The sequence below is a fragment of the Parus major genome, chromosome 24, assembly GCF_001522545.3.
Source record: "Parus major isolate Abel chromosome 24, Parus_major1.1, whole genome shotgun sequence".
Classification (NCBI taxonomy): Eukaryota; Metazoa; Chordata; class Aves; order Passeriformes; family Paridae; genus Parus; species Parus major.
The window spans coordinates 5,317,796-5,344,440 of NC_031792.1; the positions used below are offsets into that span (position 1 = coordinate 5,317,796).

Below are 26,645 nucleotides of genomic sequence, written 5' to 3' on the forward strand. Positions count from 1 at the left end.
CTCCCGTTCCCCCGCGCCCACCCGCGGCACCACGGCTCGGCACACGTATTTCCCGGCGTCCTCCTGGCGGACTGACTTCAGAATCAGCTTGTTCTCATTGCTCAGGACCTGAAAGAGAGGAGGGAAGCTTTCAGGTGGGCCATGAGAAGTTACAGACAAAACAAATCACCTGAGTTACAGGAGCTGTGTCACCAGCTCCTGAGCATCCTTGGGAAAGCCAAGTGGATGAGCCCAAAGTCTGGCATTGCATGGAAATATCGCTTAATGCTGTTGACCAAAGAATAAAGAAACACCACAGGTTTTTTTTGGGGTGGAATTAGGAATCCTGTTCCTATTCATGAATTTTTACAAACTCCAGTTTTGCAAGAAGTTCAAGATATAAGAGAAAAATTTTGGTGGCTGCAGTGACACAGGCAGAAAAACCTCAGAGGGAATCACACTCTACACTTGCACCTCCACATTCACAGGCACAGGGGAGGCTGCTGGGATTGACTCAGGGATTTTAAGCCCAGAAGTGATGGTGGAGGTGGCAGACACCTTAGAACAGGTCTGGATAGCCAGGGAAATCTCAGCTGGCTTTGGTCAGCCCCCTGCTATGGACTGGCTGACGGTGTCTCAGCTCTGTTGCTCCCCTGCCCTGCTGTGCAACGAGCAGCTTTATTAAACCTGGAAAAGCACAGAAGCTGAGGGATCTGGCTGAGGCTGTCTGCAGCATCTTGGCACTGCTGGGTTTGAAAAAAAACCATGGCAGATCTCAAACAGAGTGGTTTCTGGAGCGGTGACTGGGAGCAAACTCCTCCAGTTGCCCTAGGTTTTCTCCCCCAGGGCTCCTCAGGTCAGAGCACATCACCTCTCCTCCTCCTCAGCACACACTGCTGGGTGAGCCTCTGGCTCTGCTGGTTGCTGCCCCCACAGCTCTGGGAATCAGGGCTGATGCAGTGGCTGGATGTGGAGCTGGGTGTCTCTGTAGCAAGGTGGGGGTCTCAGCCCTAACCTGGCACGAGGCAGAGGCACAGAGGGTCAGATCCCTTTAAACCCACTGTGTTAGCACTGACTGCAGAGTTAGCCATAAAAACACCTGTGTTTACTTGGCCTCAACCTCTCTTTGGTCTCTGACTTGCTTCCTTTTTGTGAAAAAAGGAGAAAAGGCGGTGATCTTGAGGGGCTTCAACAGGCTCTGAGAACAGAGGGGCTGGGGAAGAAGCAGCTGTGATCCCAGGTCCCAGTGGGATGGCTGGGTGTCGATGGCTTTACAAAGCACAGTCCTCTGCCAGAATCCCTCTGGGCAGATGGAGGTGGCTCTGGTGACCAGCATAACCATCTCTGCTGGGTTACACCAGCTGGAGGGTCTCTGTCCTGAGATCACAGAATCATGGAACTGTTTGGCTTGGAAGGGACCTTGAACACCTCGAACATGTCTCATTCCAATCCTCTGCCATGGGCAGGGACACCTTCCCCTATCCCAGGTTGCTCCAAGCCCCATGCAACCTGGTCTTGGGCACTTCCAGGGATGGGGCAGCCACAGCTGCTCTGGGCACCCTGTGCCAGGGCCACACAGAGAAGAATTTCTGCCTAATATCTCATCTAACTCTGCCCTCTGGCACTGGGAAGCCTTTCCCCTTGTCCTGTCACTTCAGACTCTTGTCCCCAGTCCCTCTCCAGCTCTTCTGGAGCCCCTTTAGGCCTTGGAAAGGCCTCTAAGGTCTCCCTGGAACCTTCCCTTCTCCAGGCTGAACACCCCCAGCTCTCCCAGCCTGGCTCCAGAGCAGAGGGGCTCCACCCTGGAACATTTCTGTGGCCTCCTCTGGACTTGCTCCAGCAGCTCCAGGTCCTTCTGAAGTTGGGGGCCTCAGAGCTGGGCACAGCACTGCAGATGAGGTCTCATGAGGAAGGAGTGGAAGGGCAGAACCATCCCCTTCATTGTGCTCCAAGAAGTTCCAGCGTGATGGAACTCAGCTGGGGAGAGGCAGATAAAAAGGGAGAAGGTGACTGTGCCTGGGCACTGCTGGATAACAAAGGCAAGCCCTGATGTGGGGCTGGGGCTGGAGCAGGAGGGTGAGGCAGCCCTTTTTCCCAGCTCCTACAGCCACCTTGAGATGGTGGAACAACTGTCTGTGTGTGATAACCCAGAGAAACAGCCATGGCAGCTGTGGGATGGGAAACCACCCAGGAATTATTGACCCACTGGGATTCCTTTGCTGATTCAAACCATCAGCTCTCCCAAGGCTAGAATTTATTCCCAGGAGATGGCCTTCACCAAGGTCATTGTTTTTGGAAAGAACACCCCAGCAGTTAATGCCTCAGTGTCCCCAGAGGAGGAGAGGACTCAGCCCCTCCATGGGGGCCCAGCTCTCCAATTCCAGCCCTGAGCTGGAACAGCAGCGTTTCCTCATCCACAGATCTGCCCAGGTGAAGCAGGTTGGGCTTTCCAAACCCAAACCTGTGTGTGCTTCTGAATGAGTTTTACATCTCAGCTTTTTCTTTAGTTATTTCCTGTGGCTTTGCTCAGCCCTCCTGTCTGTAAAGAGGGATCAGAGCATCTCCTGCCTCCCAAGGCTGACTGAGCCACGATTACGATTGGCAAAGCTCCTTAGGATTTTCAGTACAAAAGAGATGTGGAGAAATCTGCTGGGACAGATCCAAGCTCTGCCCTGGGGCAGGCTCCAGTTGACAGCAGGGAGTGCTGGGGTGAACATACAGGGATGTGAGATCCCAGGCCTGGGGGGCAGAAAGAAGAAAGACCATCCCAGGAAGGTCTGTCCCAGAAAGAACCATCCCAGGAAGGACCATCCCATGAAAGACCATCCCATGAAGGTCTGTCCCATGAAGGTCTGTCCCAGAAAGAACCATCCCATGAAGGTCTGTCCCAGAAAGGACCATCCCAGGAAGGACCATCCCAGGAAGCACCATCCCAGGAAGGTCTGTCCCAGGAAGGACTGTCCCAGAAAGGACCATCCTAGGAAGGACCATCCCTAAGAAGACCATCCCAGGAAGAACCACCCCAGAAAGGACTATCCCACATAGGACCATCCCAGAAGGAACCACGTGCAGGTGAATTGCAGAACTGTTCCCCATCAGTGAGGTGTTAAGTGATGCTCTGGTTCAACCCTTCTGTCCACCATCATGGAAATAAATTCCCCCACTCTCAGGACCCCTTTGCATTTGGAGGAGCCAGAATTCATCCAGCCAGGAGCTCCCAGACCACGTGGGCTCCATGGGAAGCATCCTGCAGCAGCCTGGACGTGCCCCCTGCCCCACAGCGGTTCTTACCACGCCTGAGCCTCGCTTCATCCAGACGATGGTGAGAGAGGGGTTCCCAGTCCAGGCACAGTTGAACACGGCGTCTGAGCCCAGGTCAACCAGGAGGGACTGAGGTTCTGTCGCCATCCTGGGCCCAACTGTGCAGAGGAAACTGGAGTTACTGCCAGTGATGGGCTCTGCCAGCCAGAAACCCTCGAACCAAACAGCTCAGAGGGAGCAGTGGTCGATCTTGATGGGCCCCAAATAAAGAAAAGCCTCAGGCAGGTGCCTGCTGCAGCTCCAGAGGGACCAGCTCCCCAGTGACCACCCCACGAGCTCACAAGGAAATCACAGGTCCAACCACAGGAGCATTTACGAAGCATGAGAGGAGAGCCCAGCAAGTCCTGCCACCGTGGGCAAGTCAGACTGAGCTGTGTCTGCTTCCCTTCAGCAGCTCTGAAGGGCTCAGGCCAACAGGTTACTCACAGTAAACATCCACGGTCCTGCTGATGTTTGTGCTGCCCAGGGCATTGGTGACCTCACAGGAGACGGGCTCAAAGAAGAACGTGTGGTCCACGATGGTTTCGTAGAAGTCACCGGAGGCTTCCTTTATAACCTGGCCTTTTTTGGCCCACCTGTGGAAGGAAACAGAGCATCGTTGTGGTGCTGTTTTGTGTCTCTTGCCATCTCCACATGTAGCTGTCACAGTGCTGGGGGCAGCACGCCCAGAATGTCCCTGACTTCAGAAGGGACATGAATTTGTTCTCAGCATTGTCCCCTTCCCCAGGGATTTAGGGACTACAGCCACAGGTTTTGGAGAGGAGCCATCAGAGAGATGTGTATGTGTACCACAGAAACCTTTCCAATAGAAACCAGAATTCTATACCCTGTTTCACTGGGAATACACCTCATTCTTTAGGATTGTGAAGGACCTCAGTGATGGGAGGAATGGGACATGGAGGGTCTCTACTTGATGGGGAATGACAGTCCCTTTCTGAACGCTTGCCAACAACACTGCCGGTTCTTCCACATCTGTGGTGGTTTGGCAAAACCATAAAACACTTTCTGCTGCCCCTCTGACACTTTTCTTCTTTTTTATTTTTATTTTTTTCCCCCAGTCAATGAGAACTTTATCCCTTTAAGGCAGCTGAAATAACATTTCCCGAAAAGCCAAGCTGGCATTTGCAACACTGCAACTTGCAAATTGTCTTGGAGAACAAGCTGTCAACTCAGCACTTGAATTAAGCCCTGTTTGCCAAACAATGAGCATATGTGACCTAATGGGGCACCATCTGGCAACCTGCCACTCGGGAACGGGTGGGAGAGGCTGAGAGATGCTGTCAGGCAGTGTGAAACTCCAGCCACTCTTCAGGGAAGGGAAAAAAAAAAGCCTGGGGAAAAAAAACCACATAATAATCCTCCCTAAACAACTGACAGGTAAATTGGAGGGAAGAGGGTTTCCCTGAGGAGTCTCTGCCTTGTTGTTTCGGGGCTGCCCTTGTGGTTGTGCAGGATGGGTTGAGGAAGATGCAGGCACTGGGAGCTGGCTCTGGAGAGAGGAAGGAGCGGCAGAGGCTGCTCCCCACCGGGGTCCCTGCAGGGTTTGGGGAAAGCTGTCCCCTTCAAGGCAGGCAGCATCTGCTCCTGCTCCTCCCAGCAGTCTCCTGCCTCTCTCTGCTTGTTCCTGTCACTCTGCCGTGGTTCCCCACTGCTTCAGTGCTGCCCCAAAGACAGCCAAGGACAACTGGAGTCGCAGGGAGCTCCTGCTGAAGGTCCATAGGCACTGGCGTGTCTCAGCGGGGATGGAGACACAGCGGAATTGCTCCATGGCAGGATGGAGAATACCCTGAGCGCTGCCAGAGCCAATTCCCCGAGCACCTGGCACTGAAAACCTCCGTGCCTCCTGCCAGTGATGGCACAGCGCTCTGAGAGGTGTTCCCGGCTGGATGGGAGTGCTTGGAATGCCCTGACCTGCCCTGGCCTTCCATTTATCTTCACACTTCTAACAGATGCTGACTGGCCACTTCAGCTTCCCTCCTCCCTCGCCTCCCCCTCCAATAATTAATCAGGAGACGCCGGTTTTATTCCTAGGGCTGCGCTGGTGTTAATGAGGGAGGTTCCGTATGGGAAGAGCCGCACAAGCGGAGCCTTCCAGGTGCTGCTCCCAAGGTCTGAGTGGTCAGTGATGCTTTGGTGATGCCTTTCCCCTCCCGGAGGGGTTAGGCTGCAATGCTGAGCTCAGCATCCTGCTCCCCTGCCCCTCCTGCTTGGTTTGCTACTCCCAAAGGTCTGAATTTGTATGGGAGAGAGGGAGGAAGGGAGGAAGGGAGGAAGGGAGGAAGGAAAGAAAGAAAGAAAGAAGGAAAGAAACTTCAGCTGTTCAATGGGGAAATGCCCCTTGCTCTTTGTCAGGAATATTTCTGCTCCATTAAGCTCCTTTTACAATGTTGTCCCTGTAGATATTCCCAGCCATGAGCAGTTTTCCACCCTCTGGAGGGTCTCGTTCTGCTCCTCAGGTGCTCAAGGGAGGCATCAGGCACATGAAACCATTTTTTCCAGCAGTCAGTGGGACAGGCTGTGGCACCAAACCTTTGGGACAATCCAGAACTTCTCTTGTGCCAGGCACTTCCTGGGTTATTTTGGACAAGTCCACCCTCCCTGCTGTGCAAAGGACAAGAAGGAGGCTTCAAGATGAGGATAAAAGTGACTGGGTCATGTCCTTGCACCTGCCCGCAGCTCATCCTCCCAACATTCCCAGAGAGCACTGGGAACTGGAACCAGTTGGAGAAGTGTCTGGAGGTGGGTTTGAGCTGGGCTGACTTCAGCTGGGATCCTTCTGGATGTTGCAAAACAGAGAACAAGGTTTCCAAGAGCTGTTTGACATCCCAGCTGCTTGGGAAAACACCCCAACAACCGTGGCACGGTGCTTTATGGATTTGTTCAAAACCCACTGCTGCTGCAAAACTGGATTTCCTGAGTGCGGAGATGTGTCACAAACACCAATTTTTCGTGCTTCAGCAGAGATCAAGGTTCTCTCTCCAGTTTTCCAAGGCTTAACATGGCTAAATCAATGTGGCTGAATGAGCAGTATAGATCTTTTATAATGTCAAATTGGTTTTTAATAATGGAAGCTGATAACCCTCTTGAAAGCTTCCCATGATGGGCTCGTGGACAGCCAGAAGGCAACTTACTGAGGGTTTTAACAAGCCCATCATGTGCCTTGCTCACCTATTAACCATTCAGTTGTTATTTATAAACAGAACTTGGATAAAATGGAGCAGAGAAGATGGGAGGATGCTCCTGCAGCCCCATCCACCACCTCCACTGCTGTGGCTCTCTGTGATTTCTTCCTCCTGTCTCCATGGCCGTACTGCAGCAAGCCTGGCTCCCAGCCAGCACTCCCGTCCTGCAGGAGACCAGGGGCTCTTTCATTTATGTTGTTCCCTTGAAGGTATTTATAGATTGCAAATGCACCAGCCAGGGTCTTTTCCAGGCTGGATAACTGTACCTGCTTTCATCTCTCCCTGTTTGACTTGGCCACTGGCTCGCCTGTCTCTGCACTGATTTCACCCTTGGCCAGACTCCAGTGCAGGGGCTGCAGGGGGGCTCCTCTGAGCCAGGAGAGGGGTGAGGGTCTGTCTGGGGGGATCCTGCCCACAGGACCTGTTTCTGGGACTCCCTTGGGCTCTCCAGGCTGGGGGGTAGCACAGGCAGAGGGGTTGCTGTGTCCCAGTGCCCCTGGGTTGTCCCCACAGGGTGACAGTGGGGTCATTTCCTGCGCTCTAGCACTGACAGGCAGCAGCTCTGAACTCACCCCTGCTCCCACCATTCCACGTCCTATGACCAGTACAGATCACAGAGCCACAATCCCAGAAGGGTTTGGGCTGGAAGTGACCTTAAAGCTCATCTTGTCCCATTGGCAGTGGCACTTTGCACTGTCCCAGGCTGCTCCAAGCCCTGTCCAACTTCACCTTGGACACTTCCAGGGATCCAGGGGCAGCCACAGCTGCTCTGGGCACCCTGTGCCAGGGCCTCATCACCCTCACAGGGAACAATTCCTTCCCAATATCCCACCCAGCCCTGCCCTCTGGCACTGGGAGCTATTCCCTGTGTCCTGTCCCTCCATCCCTTGTCCCCAGTCCCTCTCTAGCTCTCCTGGAGCCCCTTCAGGCCCTGGCAGGGGCTCTGAGCTCTCCCTGGAGCCTTCTCCTCTCCAGGTGAGCACCCCCAGCTCTCCCAGCCTGGCTCCAGGGCAGAGATGTTCACATTTTCTCATCTTCCTTTCTCCTCACCAGGCACCAGCTCAGTCTGTGTCCCCAAATGGGCATTTCTCCCCCTGTGGGCTGAGTTTCATTCTGTTCTTTCCTTTCCCATATTTCTAATGTGCTTTTTGTTTCCCTCTGGCCTCTCTGGAGGCAGTACCAGGTGCCTCCCAATTCAGTATCTTCTGCAAATTGAATTTGCTCGGGTGATGGAAGAAAACAAATTTCAACCAGGAAAGAGATATTTTGATCCAAGTTTCAAAGGGGTTTTTACAGTCAGCACTGAAAAGCTGGTGATTAAAGAATGAACAAAAAATAGAATACCTGCAGTGGGTCCTTTTAACACTGAAGAGGGAGGGAGAAACTTTTCTAAGGAGACATTCTTCAGGGAAATAGCATTTTTCTGACTCCATTGATTGCTTCCCAGCTAAGAGTACATACAAGCAAATAAGAGAGGACAGTTTGGGATTTGTCAGCTCCTAAACGATTCTGGGGCTTTGTTTTGGCTTCATCCATGCTCACGCTCACCTGAATGAACACCTCCCTGTCTGCCCTACAAGGACTTGTAATCCTTCAACACCCATGTGGGAGCAAACCAGTGACTCCCAGCCCTGGGAAAGCTGGAGAACTCCACAAAATCTTCTTTAGAAAGGTCTTCATCAGGCCACAGCTCCTTCCAGCAGCACAGGAACCCCTGGGGGTTAACATGGGGCTGCTGGAGCTCTGAAATGCTCCATCAAGCACTGCACAAATCCACCCTGCAGGTTCCAGGGAGGATTTTGGAGCTGCCAGCAGCTCTGAGCGAGCACTCCTGGCAGCGTGGCTGCTCTGGTGGCGAATAACCCGGGGAAGTGGAGTGTGTCATCAGTTTTAATTAACAATGCAAAATAAAGTGGTTGCTTGCCATATAAATCGTGTTTACTAAGAATTACTTAAAATGGATAAATATTTTCTTGGACGCATTTTAATTGCTTAATAAAAGTACCAAGAACACCCACAAATACCTTAAATAAATGCATGGCTCAGGGAAAGAATTAATTAACATTTCATTCCTGGGAATGGCTATTAATTGCTACAAATTGCTCAGAGAATGGGTTTTGTGGTTTTATTGCCAGCAGTACCTTCAGTTCCTAGTGTGTGATGTGACAGTCCCCTCCTCTCACCCTCAGAGGAGAGAAGTCCCCAGGGGATGCCGTGAGCACCACCCCAAATGCCCTGAGGCCCCTTGGTGTCCTCCAAGGGGAGGAGATGTTTTGATGATGACATTCTGGCATCCTTTGGAGGTCCAGAGGGGACAATGGATGGCTCCTGCTAGTGACAGCCTTGTGAGAAAGGATGGAGTGAGGTTCCCAGCCCGAGCGGTGTCACGGTACCCCCCGCACGGCTCCGGCGTGATGCATCGCACAAATTATTTCTTTATTAGGGGTAAATTTTCATAATGCTGATCTATGGGGTTATTCCTCCTCTCCCTCCTGCTCCCTCCCTAATGAAGATGTGTGGGCCTTGCTCGGTTCCTCCGCGGCTCCTCCGCCTCCCCCTCTGCTGGGGGTTCATTTATCAGCCCTGCCTGCGCTCTCCACCATCTCAATTGCACGGCTGCCCCTTCCAGCCTGGCTTTCCTGGAGCTCAGGAGGAAAGAGCCTTGGGAATTCTGGCTGAGGCTTGGCTGGCCTGTGAGCACAGGGATTGGGGTATAGAATCACCGAGCCAGGGAATTGTTCAGGTTGGAAAGGACTCTGAGATCATCACTCCAAGTGCTAACCCAGCAGTGCCAAGGTTACACCTTGTCCCTAAACACCACAGGAGTTTTTTAACACCTCCAGGGATGGTGACACCACCACTGCACTGGGCAGCCTGTGCCAAGGCCTGACAACCTTTCCATGAAAAATTTTCCCTAATATCCAACCTAAACCTGACCTAGGGCAACTTGAGGCCATTTCCCCTTGTCCTGTCCCTGTTCCCTGGCAGCAGAGCCCAACCTCCCCAGCTGTCTGTCCTCTCCTGCCAGGGAGCTGTGCAGAGCCAGAAGAGCCCCCTGAGCCTCCTTTTCTCCAGCCTGAGCCCCTTTCCAGCTTCCTCAGCCTCTCCTGGTGCTCCAGCCCCTTCCCAGCTCCATTCCCTTCTCTGGATGTGCTCCAGCACCTCAATGTCTTTTTTTCTTGTAGTGGCCCAAAACTGGCCACAGGATTTGATGTGGCCTCACCTGTGCTGACTACAGGGGAAGAAAGCACATGGAAAAGGATTTCCTTGTGTATTGTATACCCTGTACTCAAGGAAAGGCTTCCAAGCCTGCAGCTCCCATCCTGACAAACCTCCATGCACACACAGCTGCCGTGCTGATCACCTCTCCCCAAACCTCTCTATCCCAATTTAGGGATCTTGGCTTCATCGTGAAGCCAGCCTTGAGTTCTAATGGTGGAAATGCTCAGATGCAGAGATTCCAACTTTGCTTATCTCCTTCTGCCTATTTTTTTCCCCCCCTTTTTTTTAAACAAATAAACAAGGAGAAAGATTGAAACCTTTTCCCAAATTTCAGACTTCTACCCCTGACAAGGACCTGTTTGGTGGCTGATTGAGCTCACCACGATGCACCAGTTGCCGCTACTGGGGTTGGATTGTTTTTAAACACTCTGGGATTTTGATGATAATAATAACACCTCATTGCAGAGGAAAATTTTGGCTTGATTTGCCATCTCATCTCGGCTCCAGTGTTCCCACTCCTGCCAAGCCAGGAGGCTGGGATGAGCCTGATTGCTCATCAGCTGCAGGCTTCAAGGGCAGTGCCTGGGTTTTGCATCTCCTCCTCACCATCAGCAGGTCCTGTGGGTGGGAAAAATCCATGAGGGGCCCCAAATCACCCTTGAAGATGTTCACTGAGAGTTCAGCTCTGAGAAGGGCATTGGGGTTGTGGAGGAGAGATTATCAGGGACACCCTGGGGTCAGGTCTGTGCTGCCCAAGGCACAGAAACCTGAAAGAAGTGGGGTGAGAAGGTTTCTCTCTCCCAGATGACAGAATTAAAGCCATGCCACCACTCCACGCACCCACCATGGTTCATTTTTGGAGAGAAACCAATCCAAACAATCTTTCTCTTCGCACAGAGATCGGAACAAATTGGCTGCAGAAGCGAGAGGGAGAAGTAAACAAAGCTGTTAACTTGTCAATGACTTGACTGATCAAGCATGGGGAATAGCTGGAGAGGGCTGATGAGCCGTGCAGATAATCAATGGACCCAGCACTGCAGCTGGAGCTGCACAGAGCTCTGGAGACACAGAGAGCCCACGGCCAGGGGATGCTGGGGAATAAAACCTGCCCAGTGCATCTGCAGCCCAGCAGCTGCAGAGTGGAGCAGAGCCAGCAGGATCACTGGATTTAGTGGCAGGGAGGGGCTGGCCAAAGCTCATCCCACCGTGTCCCCTTGGCTCCTTCCCTGCACCAGGGGCTGTGAAGGACCCTGGTCCTGATGGAAACCAGAGCGGCCCTGCTGGAAAAGCTATCACTGTTTCAAAGTGAGAGCATCCAACTTCATGGACTGGGTGATTCCTTCTGAAAATCAAGCTGCTTTCGTGACAGATCAAAACAAAATGCAGACACTTTAGATGTTGTGCTGTTTTAATCCCTCTGCTTAAAATCCCCCCTCCTCCTCCACCCCATCACATGATGGGGCTGGGCACCAAACCTGTCCCCATTAATCCCTGTTTGGCACTTCTCTTGCCACTATGGATGTTTTTCTGCCCCTTCCTTTTCACAAATTCACCCTCTTTCACAATAACTCATTTCCCCTCTAAGGAGGGGACTTTAGATTTAAGAATCTTTGGCCTCAGAATCATAGAATCATATGAAAACTGTAATTTTTCTCCCCAAGTTAAATTATGAACATTAAATTCCTCATTTTAATATATGTGGAGAAAGTTTTAAACCATTCAGACTATGACAGCCAGCTGCCAAAACTGCTTATCCTGGGGAAATACTGGGGATGTGAGTCACCCCCCAGTCCTGGATGAGCTTGGAGATGTCACCTCTCCTTGGGGAGTTTTTTACCCCTTTGACAGTGATTCTGCATTTCATTTTTCCTGCCTACATCATCTTGACTTACCCTGCCACACAATAGACATGACTAATAGCTTAACTATTATTTTGGGTAATCCAATTTCATCACGTGGTTTGTGTTTTTTCAAATCATTTAACAGGATTAGTCCTTTCTGGGGTCTTCCTACCCCACTCCACCCCCGTAGCAGAATGTCTTTAGCCAGATTTATGGTTGCTGGCATGTTGAAGAGCTAATTCTCTGCTGTGTTTATCCTCCTCCTCAGTGCAAAGTGAATCTTAGTGCTGTGAAGCTGCTCAAACTTGCCTTTGCCTCTATCCCAGTTCTTATTTTCCACCCGTGCTTGAGGCCTTTGCAACTTTACACCTCAGTGTACAATTCCTTTGAGACTGGCATGAAAAAGGCAATGGTGAATGGGGACAGAAACTCACAGGTCTTCACCAGCAGAGCTGCTGCTTGGGGATCTTGGTGCTGGGCTGGGACCTCGTGTTCCAGATCACTGGAGCTGCCAGATCCACACATTTCAGGGCAGAAATGACTGGCACAGCAGGCACCAATGGCTCGTGCCTTTCTGCACAACAGAGAGCTGCGGCGTGTCTGGGTCTTCTTCAAGGATTTTCTTTTTCTTGGTTGGCTCCTAAAGTTCCTCTGAGGCTTTGACCTGGTCCTGAGTTTGGGATATTTTCAAGGGCTTTGTGGTTTGATCTCTGTAGCACGAGAGGATCTGCTGTCATAGCAAGAGGAGACAGACCTCAGGCCAAGTTTATATTAACTCTTCAAGGACAGTGGCCAACCTTGGACATGTCAAACAGCCCAGGCAATGCTCTGGGCCACCAAAAATGGTGCCCACCAACCTGAGCAGTTCTGTCTGACTTTCCAGCCCCAGCAGTGTCCCTAAAGCCCTCCTTCCCCATGGCAGATGCTGCTCCCATCCCATGACTCAGGCTTGTTCCGTGTGCTCTGTCTGACTCCTGGCATGTCCTCAGGTTGCTGTGAGGCACAGCTCCTTCTCTGGCAGGTTCCCTGGCCTGCCCTGCCAGAACAGTTAATTATTCAGGGCTCAACTGTGTCTAGATCAGATGGTTCACATTAGGATTATCAACAGGATATCAGGTTCACTTTAGGATTATCAACAGGATATCAGGTTCACTTTAGGATTATCAACAGGATATCAGGTTCACTTTAGGATTATCAACAGAGTCACCCTGGGTGAGATGGGCTGAGCCCTCATTTTGTGGGAATCTCCTCACAGAAGATGCCAAGGGCAGGAATTTCTGTGTGAGGAACTTGGACTTCTGCTGGCTGGAGTGTGAGCAGCTTGAGGATCTGGCAAGTCACAAGGAGGAATAATAAATATCTGAAGTGCGTTCCCTTGTGGTAATGCAAACACACAGGCAGCTCACAGGGGAGTGAAGTTATGAGTTCACCAAAAGATCTGTTCATCTTTTCAGTGTCAAATTGATCCATGGAATCACAGAATTGCTCAGTTTGGAAAAGACCTCCAAGGTCATCGAGTCCAGGTGTTAGCTGGCACTGCCAAGGCCACCACTGTAACCCACGTCCCCAAGTGCTACAGCCACACACCTTCAAAATCCCTCCAGGGATGGGGACTCCACCTGGGCAGACTGTGCCAGGGCTGTTCAGCCTTTTTGGGGAAGAAATTGTTCCTAACATCCAATATAAACCTCTGCTGGTACAACGTGAGGCTGTTTGTTCTTATTCTATTACTTTTTACTTGAGACAAGAAACCAACCCCCACCTCACTACAACCTCCATTCAGGCAGCTGTAGAGAGCAATAACATCTCTCCTGAGCCTCCTTTTCGCCAGCTGAAACACCCCCAGCTCCCTCAGCCATCCATCAGTTCATCCATCCATCCAGCCATCCATCCATGCCCAAAATTGTGGTCAAGTCCTTCTTCTCTCCCAAGCCTCTGGAATGCCCTTGACACCCTGGCACAAATCCTCCCTTCTCAGCCATGTCAGGGGAAACAACCTGATGTGGCTGTGTCCTGGTACAACAGTCTGACCCAAAGAGCTCTGAGATTATCTGCTCACTCCTGTATAAAACAGCATGAAATGGCATTTAAAAAAAAAGACATCTCCAAACGTAACAACCATGAAGTTCTTCACTACTCACTTCAGTAACTAAGTGGAGCTGAGCAATAATGCTGGTTGATGCTTTATAAACAACCTTCTAATCCAGAGACAACATCCTGCCTTTTCTCTTTGCTTTAATATTTACCAGCAGCTTCTGGAGTGGAACAGAAAGCTCAGGGTATCTGAGACCTGATGTGAACAGGATTACTCCCCAGTCTCATGCTGGGTGAGACCAGAATGTCTTTGGGGTCTCTCTGGGATGGGGTGTGCAAGGGTGGCTGCTGTGTACCCCAAACAGTTATGCCAAGATAACTCCATGCCACGTGGACAGGATGCTCAGGGTGCACAGCATGTCCTCAGCACTGTCACCCAGCTTTGGGGAGGAAAACTCCCCAAACTCTCTCCCTGCTTGTCCCTTACTTCTCGATTTGCTGTTTCCTGGTGAACCCAGCCTGACTTCCCAGCTCCAGCTCAGCACTGGATCCACATTCCAGCTGCTGATACATGGCAGGATGAGCCCTCTGGCTGGCAGTGTCAGTCATGGGAAGTCACCAGGACGTGTGGTCCTGGAGGGCAGGTGGGACACACTGGGTTTGCTGTGGGACACCAGCACCTCCTGGATTTTCCCATTCTCCTGCCATGCCTGCTGGCCTACATTTTGCAGCTCTCCCAGCCATTCTTTTGGCAGAGAGGTCTCCAAAGGTGGCACCTGGGGAATGAGTCAAGTGAACAACTGGTGCTGCTGCAATCACCAAATCCCCACTGTTTTACTGGGGCAGAGACAGCGACAGATGTAGATACTCACAGATTTGTCCTCCATTTAAACACACCTCTAGCACCCAAAATCTGCAATAGAGAGCAAAGGGGAAATCAAGGAGTGAAATCCCTTAGAACAGCTCCTACAGGACTGTGGTGGGTGCCACCTCTGTCCCTATCCCACATTCTCCTTGCACACTCTGCTTCATCCCTCATGCCCTGCTCGTCCCTGGTCACATTTTTCCCCTTCTGGCAGAAAAGCCTCAAACAGAGCTGAAGGCCTCTTAAATCAACGTCTTTCCTGACTCAGAAGCTGTAAGAGGATTCATTATTTATGTGGCAGAAACACAAAAGCTTAGCATATTTTAAGCTGTCTGAAACAACTTCAAGGCAACTCTTCCTCTGTCTTCTTTTTTTTAACAAAACACATTGAGATGTCTCTGAACCGAGCGGCAGGGGGAAACTGTTTTTTTAATTCCAAAAGATAAAATAATATGTACAGATTGAGGGAGAGAACGAAAAATCCCTGTGATCTAGCTTGGGATCACCAAGGAATGCCCATCAGGGGATGTTGGCTGTGAGGTGTTGGCATATTCCTTGGTCAGACTCTGTTGTGACGTGGTATTTGGTTTGTGGCAGTGGGAGAGGTCAAGGAGACAGCTCTGCTCCTCCACAAGCACACACTGCCATATCCTTCAGAGGCAGCAGCAGAGGAGGTGCTGGCTGTCTTTTTTCCCCCTCTTTCTCCCCATTTTTACATTTTCAATTTAGTCACAGCATCTCTAATTTCCTTAGATCTGAAGCCACCTCGTGAGACTGGAAGGGAACGATATAGAAGAAAGATGAGGGGAAAAAAACCACCAGTAATCTTGTAAAAGTCAGTTTTGAAAAATCAATTTTCTTGTGTGACAAGATTTGCTTAAGGCTTTTCGTTCTGTGAAATCAGCCCATCATCCTGCGGGAATGCATGAAGGAAGTGGCAAGTGTGGTTTGGAATAACTCAGATTAAAGACTGCTAAATTAGGCTCAAAAAGCTGCCACTTCTTGCAAAGGGAGAGGCGATCTGGCCAGAGGAGGCAATGATGCTCCCTTCAGAATCACATTCCCAGCTCCAGGAGCAAGTCTTGAAGGAGAGGTGACTGACAAGGCTGGGAAAACACAACCACAGCCCTGAGGTCTGCTGGAAATGAGATGCTGCTTTGGAGACAGGTTCACTCTGATGCCAGGAAAGGGCTGCAGCAGAGTTCAGAAAACCCACTGCTGCTGACTGGGGCACCCCATGTTTCTGTGAGCTCTCCTGGAACACCCAGCCCCCTCTGGCAGCCCCAAAACTGGAGATGCTCCATCCAGCCCCAGGCTGGCTGCTCCATCACTCTTTGCTTTGGTACCTTTCATCATCTCTACCTCAGGGCGGTGCTCAGCAGTACACAGCGTTTTCCTTCCCCCCGCCTTTCCCCCCCTCCATCAGACTGTCTCTCCTTTACACTCTCTCCTAATTAGTTCAAGCTGCCTCCAAACATCTCCCACCCGCTTGTTCCCATTACCTTGACAAGCCAGGGAATGGGAAGACAAATCTCCCTGTCCTCACACCTCCATGAGCGAAGGCTCTTCCAACCCTGTCTTCCCAGGCTCACCTGGAGCTCAGTGCCTTGGCAGAGCCCCCCCAGCAGCCCAGTCTCACTTCCCAGCTGCAGGGATAGTTGTGCCTTTTATTTTACTTTATTTCCCTTTTTTTAAAGGCTGTCTCTCCACCTGCCACCCAGCCATGCTCCGTTCCCTGTCACAGGGAGCTGGCAGATGGGGCTGATGCATCACAAAGGAGATCTGAAGAATTCATTTCCTGGTATTTTTTTTTTTTCCCCAGCTTTCATTTTCACTTCAGAGCAAAGGTCCAGTTGTCTGGGAGGAAGCTACAAAGACAAACCCGGGCAGGAAAACAGAGATAGTCAGGAGAAATGTTACAGTGCCGATAACTTGAGACCTCAGCGTGCTTTGCATTTATTTCAACTCCCGCTTTAGCTGCATTTTGCTATGTCTATAAATTAGATTTATTCTGTTACTGCTGTGAAATGCCTGCGGGCCCCTTCCCCACTCCAGCTTCTCTTCCCTCCCCTGCCAAGTTTGGCTGTGGGAGGCAGCAGGAGAGGTGACAGCCCTGCCGAGGGACAGCATATGGACTCACAGCGTCCTGCCGCTGGACAGACGGAGCCTCGGCCATCGGAGCGGGAGGGAGCAGATGGGAGCGGGGAAGGAGGGCAACAAAAACTGCACACTGGCATAAATGAGAACTTTCCCAAGCTGGACTGGAGGAGGGAGTTGGCTGGGGGGGAGAAGGACCAAAGCGTGCCAAGAAATGGCAGCAAAACCAAACTGGCCATTCCATTTAAAGATGCTGAAGTGCCTCTGGTCTGGACCAGACATTTGTTGAGCTGCTCCCCACCTCGTCTCTCTGCAGCCTTCTGGGGCAGCTGGCACCCTGAGACTCTGCAGAACCTCTTGTGGAGCTGCCCCAGATCATAGAACCCCAGAACAGTTTGGGTAGGAAAGGACCTTAATGCTCATCTTATTCCAACACCTTCCACCAGACCAAGCTGCTCCAAGGCCCATCCAACCCAGCCTCGAAAGGGTCCCCAGAGGAGCCCACCCATGCAGCCCCCAGAGGAGGAGGCTGGGTGGTTTTCCTGTGAGTGCAATGGCTGTGGAGAAAAGTGCCTGTGCATCCACAAACTTCACACCTTGTCTGCAGCCACCGGGGCCCTGCAGCATTTCAAACCCTTGACAGTCCCTTTTAAATATGAAGAGAGGGGTGATTGTAATTTAATAAGAGCTGATGTGGCAGATTCCCCTTCCTTGGCCAGTCTGGTTGTGGTCTCAGTGATCAGAAGCTCTGGGAATGCAGGGCATGAGGGGTTGGTCACTTTTATCCTTCCATGAACGGGCAGAGGAAAACAAGGAACACAAAACCACAGCAGCTCCCACAGGACACTTTTCAAAGCCACTGGAACAGCACATTAAAATATATCCAGGTTTTATAGTGCCAGAAGAGGGAAAACAGCCCCTGCTCTGGCTTGGCTGGAGGCAGTGCCCATTAAATGGATCATTTGCCACTTTTCCCTCAAAAGTTGCCAATGAAATCATCACCCTGAATCTCTGATCAACTTCTCACAATCCAATAATTCCTTCTGGCCCTTATAGCCTATGAATCTGTGAATATTCAGCTGAATGGAAGAGGTAGGGACAAGTCTGGTGTCAGGAAAGGGTGTTAAACTCCAAATATTCCCTTCCCTGGCCTTTCTCCCAGGAACAGGGATCTGTGCACATCCAGAAGCTTGACTGACCAAGCAAAGAAGCAGTGGACCTAGCTGGAACAGAGACATCTTGATCCCACTGTCTGGGGTGATTTCTCCTTCTGCTCATCCAACCTGGCAGAAGCAAACAATTCCCACGGCTCTTCCTTTACTAAGACCTGAATTCCTTGTCTCTATTATTCCTCCTGCTCCTGAAACAGGGTGTACCCATTTATGAGCCAACTCTTCTCACTGCCTGGATGTGGGAGGCAGTTTTATTTCACCTACCCTTTTATCCTGCTAAGGATGTATCCCTGGGGCAGACCTCTGGTGTGGGAACAGGTATGACCTCTGAGTGAGTGTGAGGAATTAGGGGTGGGATTCTCTGGGTTCTCCATGTGAATCCGTGATGTGGGACAAATGGAAACAGCCTCAAGTTTCATCAAGGGAGGTTTAGATTGGATATTAGGAAACATTTCTTCACTAAAATGTGGGTCAGACATTTGAACAGACTGCCTGGGATAATGGTGGACTTCCCATCCCCAGAGGAATTTAAAAGATGTGGCACTTGGGGACATGGGTTAGTGGTGGCCTTGGAAGTGCAGGGGAAACAATTGGACTCAATGATTTTAGAGGGTTTTTCCAACCTAATTGATTCTGTGATTCCAAGACTTGCTGAACTTCATTCTGGGCTTCCCCCTCTGCCATAACCAACCCCTCAGGGACAGCAGGGAATGTCTCTTGGCTCTCTCCTTGGGATTTGTTTTGGAGAAGCTGGGTCTGTGTGTTGAGTCCAGGACTGACTGATGATGGAAGTGCTCCTGGCAATGAATTGTCCATCCAGCACATCCACTGGGGCAGTGAAAGTGCAGTCATTGTGCCAAGACAAGCAAGGGCTGGCCAGCTGCTCATTCCCTCCTTCATTCCCCATCCCTTTGATAAGGCTTTCCCAGTTTTTTGCTGCTTTTCCTGCTCTTTGCCAGGCACCAAAGCAATGCTGAGCCACGGGGGAGCTGGTTCAAGTGTCTGAGCAAACTTCCAAGCCATTTCCAGCAGGACATGGGGCCCTTGCTCTTGAAGATCTTGATCCCCTGTGGGAGCTGAGGCAGCTCATGAGTAAGGAGAGATGCCAGCAGGTCCCCAAATGGTGCAGAGAAGGCTCAAAGGGTAAAGAGCAGCAAAGCTCTGTGGAGTTTGAACTTCTCCCCAGGTTTGTTCAAATGAACTGTGGGAATGTGTCTCTGTGGGAGGAATGCCTCCAAGATGCACAGCGTAAGGCAGGCAGGCCAAAGCACAGATGATGCACATGGTGATTTTCTCTTTCTTTCTCACAGCTCCTTGATATCAGGTGAAATTTTTCTGTATCTACCTGAACCACTAAAAATCTGCCACTTTTTTCTCCAAAGCCAGCAGCCAAAACACCCCAAACCTTTACCTGGCCACGTACAATCCTTGGAGACACCAGATCTACCAAAAACATTTGGGCTCTTCATCTACTTCTTTTCCTAAAGCTGGGTGGGAAATGCCTATCCCATGGAGAAGACTGGAGGAACAGGACCAGGGATCTTTTCCCTGTTGTCATTCCTTTGTTTTCCCTGGGCAAAGCCAGCAGGAAGCCAGGACACTGCCTCCCACCAGGTGTGTTCGAGCCCCAATGCCTTTAAAGAAAACCTTGTTAAGAAGCAGTTGAATTTGGATTAATATTTGATGAGCGACAGTGAGCTGCTGTTCAGAGATAAAACAGTATTTACTGAGCAAGGGCTTTCCTGCTGGCCTGAGCTCTGGGCCAACAAACAAACAGTGCCCTGGGGGGAAGCAGGTGCAGGTGAGGGCAGGGGATGCTGTGGGATGGCTCTGAGCTCGGCACACCATCACCAGGGGGATGGGGGGCTCGAGGCCTGAGCTGCAGCTGCCACTCACAAAGCTGGTTCATGCAGGAGGATTTGGGCTCCAGCCCAGCAAGGGTGGGTGGAATTTGCTTGGACTGCACCTGCCGTGATCCTGGGCTGGCCGTGGGATGGGAAGAAGTGGGGCAGCACCATCCCATGGGTGGCTGAAAAATAAATGCCCCCAGCTCCTCCTGACCTCTGCTCCTGCTCCTGTTGCTGCTGGACCTGTTGCAACATCTCTCCACTATGAAGAGCTGTGTGTTGCTCACAGCTCTGTGCTCAGCACCCTGCAGCAGCTGGGAGGGATGTCTCCCTCTTCTCAGCTATGTCTGTGTGTCTGTCTGTCAGTCCCACACCTTTCTTTGGAAGTGCAGTGGTGCCCAGAGCTGCAGCTGCTGCTGGGGGGTGTCTCCACATGTCCCCCTCTGCCGCCAAAGATAACATTATTTGTAAAGGTCTCTGCCAGCCCTGGGGGCGAGAGCTCTGTGTGGATGCACAGAATGAGATTTGTATCACTGCCCTGCCTGCACCAACTCCCCATCGCTCTGCAGAAATAATCATCAGCCGAGGAGCCCGAAAGGCTCGGGGACTCTGCCTCCTGCAATATTAAACCTTCCCATTTTCTTCTGCCACTTTAAAGATTCTCTTTCTTACCGAGAGTGATAAATAATAACAGCAAAAAAACACCCCACAGACACACAACAGACATCAAAAGCCACGAGAAGATTGGCAAATAGAGAGATCTGAAGGGAGCAAAGAGGAGGCCTGGTTGGGAGTCGGTTCACGTAGCCCCGACTTCTGTTGCTTTCCATTAATTTTGCCCGGCATCGCAGGTAGCAGAACAACGGCGACAGCTAATTACTCTCCCTTTCCCTTTCCTGCCTGCTTGCTTGCAGCAAAAGAAAGCCAGTAAATTCCCAGACTCCCCCCTCCCCATCCCAGACCTGTCCAGGGAGCTGCAGAGGTGTGGGAGGTGGGATGTTGAGGTGGGATGTGCCAGCCTGGCACCGGGATGCTCCGCTGGCAGAGGCTGGCAGTGGCTCAAGGGAGGGGGACAGGAAAGGTTAGTGTGGTCCCCTACCACCCTTGGGACACCAGGGAGCCTCTTTGGGCTTCCAGCCCCATGTCCATGGGGCTAAAGCAGATGGGGACACATCCATGGACGTGTTTGAGGAGTTCAGGTCCCCATGAGCCTTTTCCAAGTGGAGGATGCTGCACTGGCAACACCAAGGAGCTTTTTGGTGGGCTGAGATACTCCTGAGCTCCGAAGGGAACCTGACAGAAGTGAGATAAACCCAGGCCTGATGGGGTATAAGACCTTACAGGAGCTATAGGATGTGTCTGTGCAAAGCTTGCTCTTATATGGAAGGAGGGAAAACATCCAAATGAGCAAAGCCCTGCTGCCAGAGGGTTAATTCACCCCTGTGCCAGAACCCCCTGCTCAGGATCACCGTGACACCTCACCAGCCTCTGCCTTCCACTGGCTTTTGGTGTCACCAGCCTGTCCTGCATCCAAAAGCAGTGACAGCCCAGGTGACATCGTGGGCAAACAAACCTCCCTGGGGAAAATGCTGCTCCTCGTCAGGGAACACTGCTGCCAGCGAGGGAGGAGGGCTGTGATTGCAGCTCCAGCATCCTCAGCCAAGGAAAGGAACAGAGGAGCTGTGCCTCCAGCACAGGACAGCCTGCCCCAGCCCTGCCTGCTTCCCAACATCATGAGATGCCAGCAGATTTTAAAGAAGAAGGATTCTCACTTAGAAAATACCACTGAGGCCAAAGATTTCATGAAAAACTGTCAGTTTTGAGAAAATACCATTAACCCTCTGCCTTCAGAAGAGAAGACACAGTGCAGGCTGTAACTTTCCACTCTTGCTCTGGCAGTGGATTGCTCCGAGGTCTCTTTTCCAACCAGGGTTTTCTTGCATTAAAATCGACCTGTGTGTGATTATATAAGCAAGCACAAAGAAAACTTCCTAAGGAAAAAGCAGCTCAATTTCATCAAAACTATGTTCTCTATAGGGGCAGAGGGGGACTTTTTTCTCTTGGGAAATTGTGTTGAATTTTGTTTCTTTTCCCTTGCCCTCCTAACTAAGAGAATAAGAGATCTGGGCTTCAAATCTTGGGTTGGCAGGACCACGGAGGTGGTTTAGTGGCTTCATCCTAACAAAGAGCCCAGTTCATGGATCCTTCCCAAGGGAACATTTATGGGTGAAATATTTGACCTCATTTGCTTTTCCCAGGAATAAAAACCAGGATGCAAACCTAATGCAAAACCAATGGCTCCTCAAAAACTCCAGCAAGGTGACAGCTTGTATTGTGTTGACAATGATGGCCCTGCAGGGCTGGCTGTGGATTTATGCCCACAAAAGGGGATTTAGGTTGTTTAAACCTTATTCCCTTGTGTTCAGAGTTATTTACTGACAAACATATTGGGGGGGGATTAAAAATAAATATTGTCTGAAGATCTGGGATCTCTGTCCGAGCATGAGGGAAGCTACAGGAGATATATCAGAGTGGTCCTCGCCTGAGGAGAAAAAAAATCATGCTTCCTATTGGTTTTTTTAAGGCAGAATAAATTCATTTTCACCAGTGGTGGGGTCCTGAGTGACCCTGGGGGTGGCACCAAGCTCATGTTCTTCATTCTGAAACTTCCAGATGTCTCAGTCCTAGGGCTTTACACGTCCCATCCTCCTCTCCTGGCCTGTGTCAAGGTGCAGGGTGTCCCACCCCAGAGGGCTCCAAGCTTCAGGAACATCTGCCACTTTTACATAGAGAAGAGCTTTGGGATCTTATGGAAAGGAAACAAATCTCCCCTCCATCAATCAGAGCCTTTAAGCAGAAGGAAGCCCCAGCGAGCACTGCTGAGTCCTGTTTGCTTGTCACAGTGGTAGGGAAAAAGCCTTGTGTGAAGTATGCATGTTAAGGGAACTCAAGAAATGAAAAACCCAAAGTGATTGAATTTGTCCTGCCTCTTCTTTTTTCCCCGCCCAAAACCATTTCTATGGGAAAGCGCAGCCTGAAAAAACATGCAAATAGTTTTTAGAGTAAAATCCACCATGAAATGAATCCCAAAGCCATTTGCAGCAAAGTAGAGTCATGGAGGCTCAGGGGACAGGAAGGGTGACAAGCCCCATGGCCTCAGGGTGGGTGAGAAGGATGGAAGAGGCAGAGGGGGGCATTTGCAGACAGGGGAGGTGGCAAAAACCTGTGCTAACATGATGGCAGCAAAGAGGGGAGAGGAGTGATGTGTCCACCTCTGCTTGGTGGAGAAAAGCAACGTAACTTGGCTTGGGCATGGATCCCAAGGGTGGAAACAGCCAAGAGGAATCACAGAATGCCAAAATGGTTTGGGCTGGAAGGCACCTTAAAGCTCTTCTTGTTCCACCCCCTCCCTGGGCAGGGACACCTCCCACTGTCCCAGTTTGCTCCAAGCCCAGTCCAGCCTGGCCTTGGGCACTGCCAGGGATGGGGCAGCCACAGCTGCTCTGGGCACCCTGTGCCTCACCATCCTCACAGGGAACAATTCCTTCCCAATATCTCACCCAGCCCTGCCCTCTGGCAGTGGGAGCCATTCCCTGTGTCCTGTCCCTGTCCAAGGAAGTGGAAACCCTAGACTGGAGCCTTTCAGGCTGCTGCAGTGCTCAAGGGGTCAGCCCAGCTGGGTTCAGGGATGATGTGGAAGGTTTCTTTGTTGAGAACCACGCTGATGGAGCAGAAGTTTTGCCAGGGTCTTGCCACTGTGTGGTTCCTTGACCAGTGGTGGTTGTTTTCCCTTGGACTGTACCAGAATCAATCCTGGGGTAAGAACCACGTGGGTCCTTCCCCCAGCCTGCCACGAGCTTTGTTTTCCTACCAGCTGTAAATATGAAACCAGGGCTATTTGTATCTTTGACATTAATTGACTTCTTGAATTAATAACTCTTCTGCGTAACCAGGAACACAATTATTGCTTTGTTGTGCTGATATCCAGCTGGAAGGAATTGTTCCTACCAGGAAACTCAATTGTACTAATTAAGCTGTACGAGCCTAACAGGTCATGGTAACCTGTCCCTGGAGGTGCCTGCTCTGCTGTTATCCATGGATGGCTCTGCAGAGCTGGAATGGATGGTGAGCCTGGGTGTGTGTGCTCAGGCCTTCCAGGCAGGAGGGGTGAGTGGCTGATGGATGAGCTGGGACAGGGATGTACTTGGTTACACAAAGCTCTCTTCTCCCAAAGTGTGCTGGCAGCCTGCCCTGCTTTCCATACTCATATTTTGTCTGCTTAGACAAAAATAAAACCTGGGAGAGGAGGGGTGTTTTCTGATGCAGGAGACCTCACAGCCAAAGCCAAGGGCCCATGGCAGAATCTTTGCTCAGTGCAGAGCATCTTCTCTCCTGCCCATCAATCCCTGGATAAGCACTCACAGATTCATAGAATCTCCTGAGCTGGGACACACCCACAAGGATCATCAACTTCAAACCCCAGTCCTGCACAGACACCCCAACAATCCCACCCTGGGCATCCCTGAGGGTGCTCCCTCCTGGAGCTCTGGCAGCCTTGGGGCTGTGCCCATTCCTTGGAGAGCCTGGGCAGTGCCAGCACCCTCTGAGGGAAGAACCTTTCCCTGATATCCAACCTAACCCTCCCCAGGCACAGCACCAGCTGTTCCTTGAGGTCCTTTCCCTGGTCACCAGAGAGAAGAGAGGACCCAGGGAGGCTCAGGGCTGGCAGGGACCCCATGCACCACCTGCACCTTGGACCTCTCTCAGCAGCAGCGACACATTTCCTCCTGCTCCAGAGCTCCTCAAGCAGCTGTGCCCTGCTCCGAGCTCACCGTGGGCACCAGGGGCACTGCAGACTATGGATAGCAGAGATGACCCCACTCACTCAGGGAGATCCCATCCCCTGTGTCCCCTCACATCTCTGGCACCTGCAGCTCTGCTCTGGCCCGTCCCTAGCTCAGCTCCACCGTGTTGGGCACAGAGAGGCTTGTGCTGGTTGCTTAAGGGTTACGTGGAGATGGCGACAGAGCTGCTTTGTTCAAACCATGAAAGAGTGTGCTGAAAAAAGGAGAGGTATTTTCTCACAATAGACTTTCCACTGGGTGTGCATTGCTCTCAGTGTCCCCAGACAGATGGCTCTGCCAGCTCAGTGCCAGCCTCCTCATCCACTGCAGGCTCCGATGGATCCCTGACCGAGGAGCTGCTGCACGCAGCAGAGCGCGGCACACGCCTGGCGGGCGGCAGAAGAGGAACCTCTCAACCTCCAACCATGTCATCAAGGCCAGAGCAGCACCAGGGAGCCACCAGAGCAGGGATAAGGACCCTGCCACTGCAGGGAGGAGGGGGTGGCTGCAGCCCCCTCGGCAGTGGGGAGCAGAGGCCCTGGGGATGCGCCACAGTGAGCACCAAGCAGTGAGAAACACGGGAGGAGGTGCAGTGGCCACCAGAAACCACAGCCAGGGGTTCTGAGCTCTTTTGGGTCACCTGGAGGGGAAGTGCTGCAGGGGGAAGGCAAGATGCTCTCAGCAGAGGGCTGGACTGAGGTGCCAGGGGTGCCAGGAGTGCCACCTTACCTGTACTGGGTGACAGCAGGGTTGGCCTTGGCAGAGCAGTGGAACTTCACAGTGTTGTCCTCTAGCACCGGCTGCGGCTCCACGGACAGGTTCACCAGGGGAGGGTCTGCAGAGAGAGACAGGACCATGAACAACCCAAAGACACGGCACAACATCCCCCTGCCTGCTGCCTGCCAGGTTCTCAGGCTACAGAGCAAAACTTGGCTGTGAGAAAGCCTGGCAAAAACACTGAGACTCCTTGATATCACAAAATCCCAGAATGGCTTGGGTTGGAAGGGACCTTAAAGCCCATCCAGTTCCACCCCCTGCCATGCACAGGGACACCTTCCACTAGACCAAGTTGCTTCAAGTCCCATCCAACCTGGCCTTGAACACTTCCAGCTTCTCTGGACCCTCACAGGGAATAATTTCTTCCTGAAATCTAATCTAACCCTGCCCTCTGGCAGTGAGAGGCCATTTTTCAGTTTAAAGCCATAAAACGATTGTCAGACAGGCTGATGCCGTGAACGCTGCTCTTCTCTTGAAGGGCTTCAGCGAATAAGACAGGAAGAGGAGCCACAGACACCATTTGATGTAACATTTCACTCGGAAAATGTGACTGCTGGCTCTGATTCTCATTTAAGGACATAAACTTGCCTGCTTTGAGACACACCAGTTTAATATCTTGCGGTATAACAATGATCTTTTATCTATCCTCTAACTTTAAAGTGGCATTTCTGCTTTTTCATCAGCCTAATCATCTCTGCCAAGGCCTTACTGGTGTCACAGGCTGCTCCAGTCTTTCAACTGCTCCTCAGTTTCTCTCCTTTTCACATGAGAAGCATCTAAATGCTTTAGCAGCAAATAAAATTTAGGAAAGAACTGAAGAAAGCAAGCAGGAAATGGATGAAATGTTTAGGTGAAGAATACCCAGAGATGTTTTAATTTTTTGTGATGACTGAGGTGGGGTGTTAGGTTTTAAGCATGGGACCTCATTTGAAGGGAAAAAGCAGAAAGGAATGGCTTTGTGGAGCTTTTTTGGTGCCTGGAGAAGCAGCTGTCCCGTGGCAGAGGGTGTTGGGGCTCATCAACACAGCTGAGGGGCTCTCCTGCCCTTGAGGTGGCAAATATATATATATATACATATGCCAAAACACATCCTAATAGGGCATGTTACATGTCCAACTTTACCTGCTGCCTCTCTCCTCTTCCAAGGGTTCTGGCAATGACCTTCCCAGCTGGAAAATGGGGAAAGGCTGCAGGTGACAGGGCAGGGAGCAGAGAAGCTGGGTGGTATCTCCTGCTCCAGGACACCTCCCTTGGCCTCACGTGGGGCTGGGGCATCCCAGAGCTCAGGGCTGGGGTGTGGGGTCGGTGCTGCAGGGCTGGGCATGGCCCAGTGCTCGAATTCCTGCAGGGATGCTGTGGAGCCACGGCTCCAGGCAAGCCCAGGGAGTGTCCTTGTGACCAACAGGGATGGAAGGGATGGAAGGGATGGAAGGGATGGAAGGGATCAACAGGGATGGAAGGGAT

At 51.4% G+C, this 26,645-nt stretch overlaps 1 protein-coding gene across 1 annotated transcript in view; it reads right to left on the reverse strand.

The window, feature by feature from the left end:
* Nucleotides 1-26,645, reverse strand: part of KIRREL3 (kirre like nephrin family adhesion molecule 3) — a 352,766-nt gene that overhangs the window by 22,324 nt on the left and 303,797 nt on the right. The window contains exons 7-10 of the mRNA XM_015649833.3: nt 25,134-25,239; nt 3,727-3,875; nt 3,271-3,398; nt 2-108 (exon numbers count right to left, since the gene is read on the reverse strand). Coding sequence (XP_015505319.1) covers nt 2-108; nt 3,271-3,398; nt 3,727-3,875; nt 25,134-25,239 — 490 coding nt within the window. The remainder of the gene's footprint in view (nt 1; nt 109-3,270; nt 3,399-3,726; nt 3,876-25,133; nt 25,240-26,645) is intronic.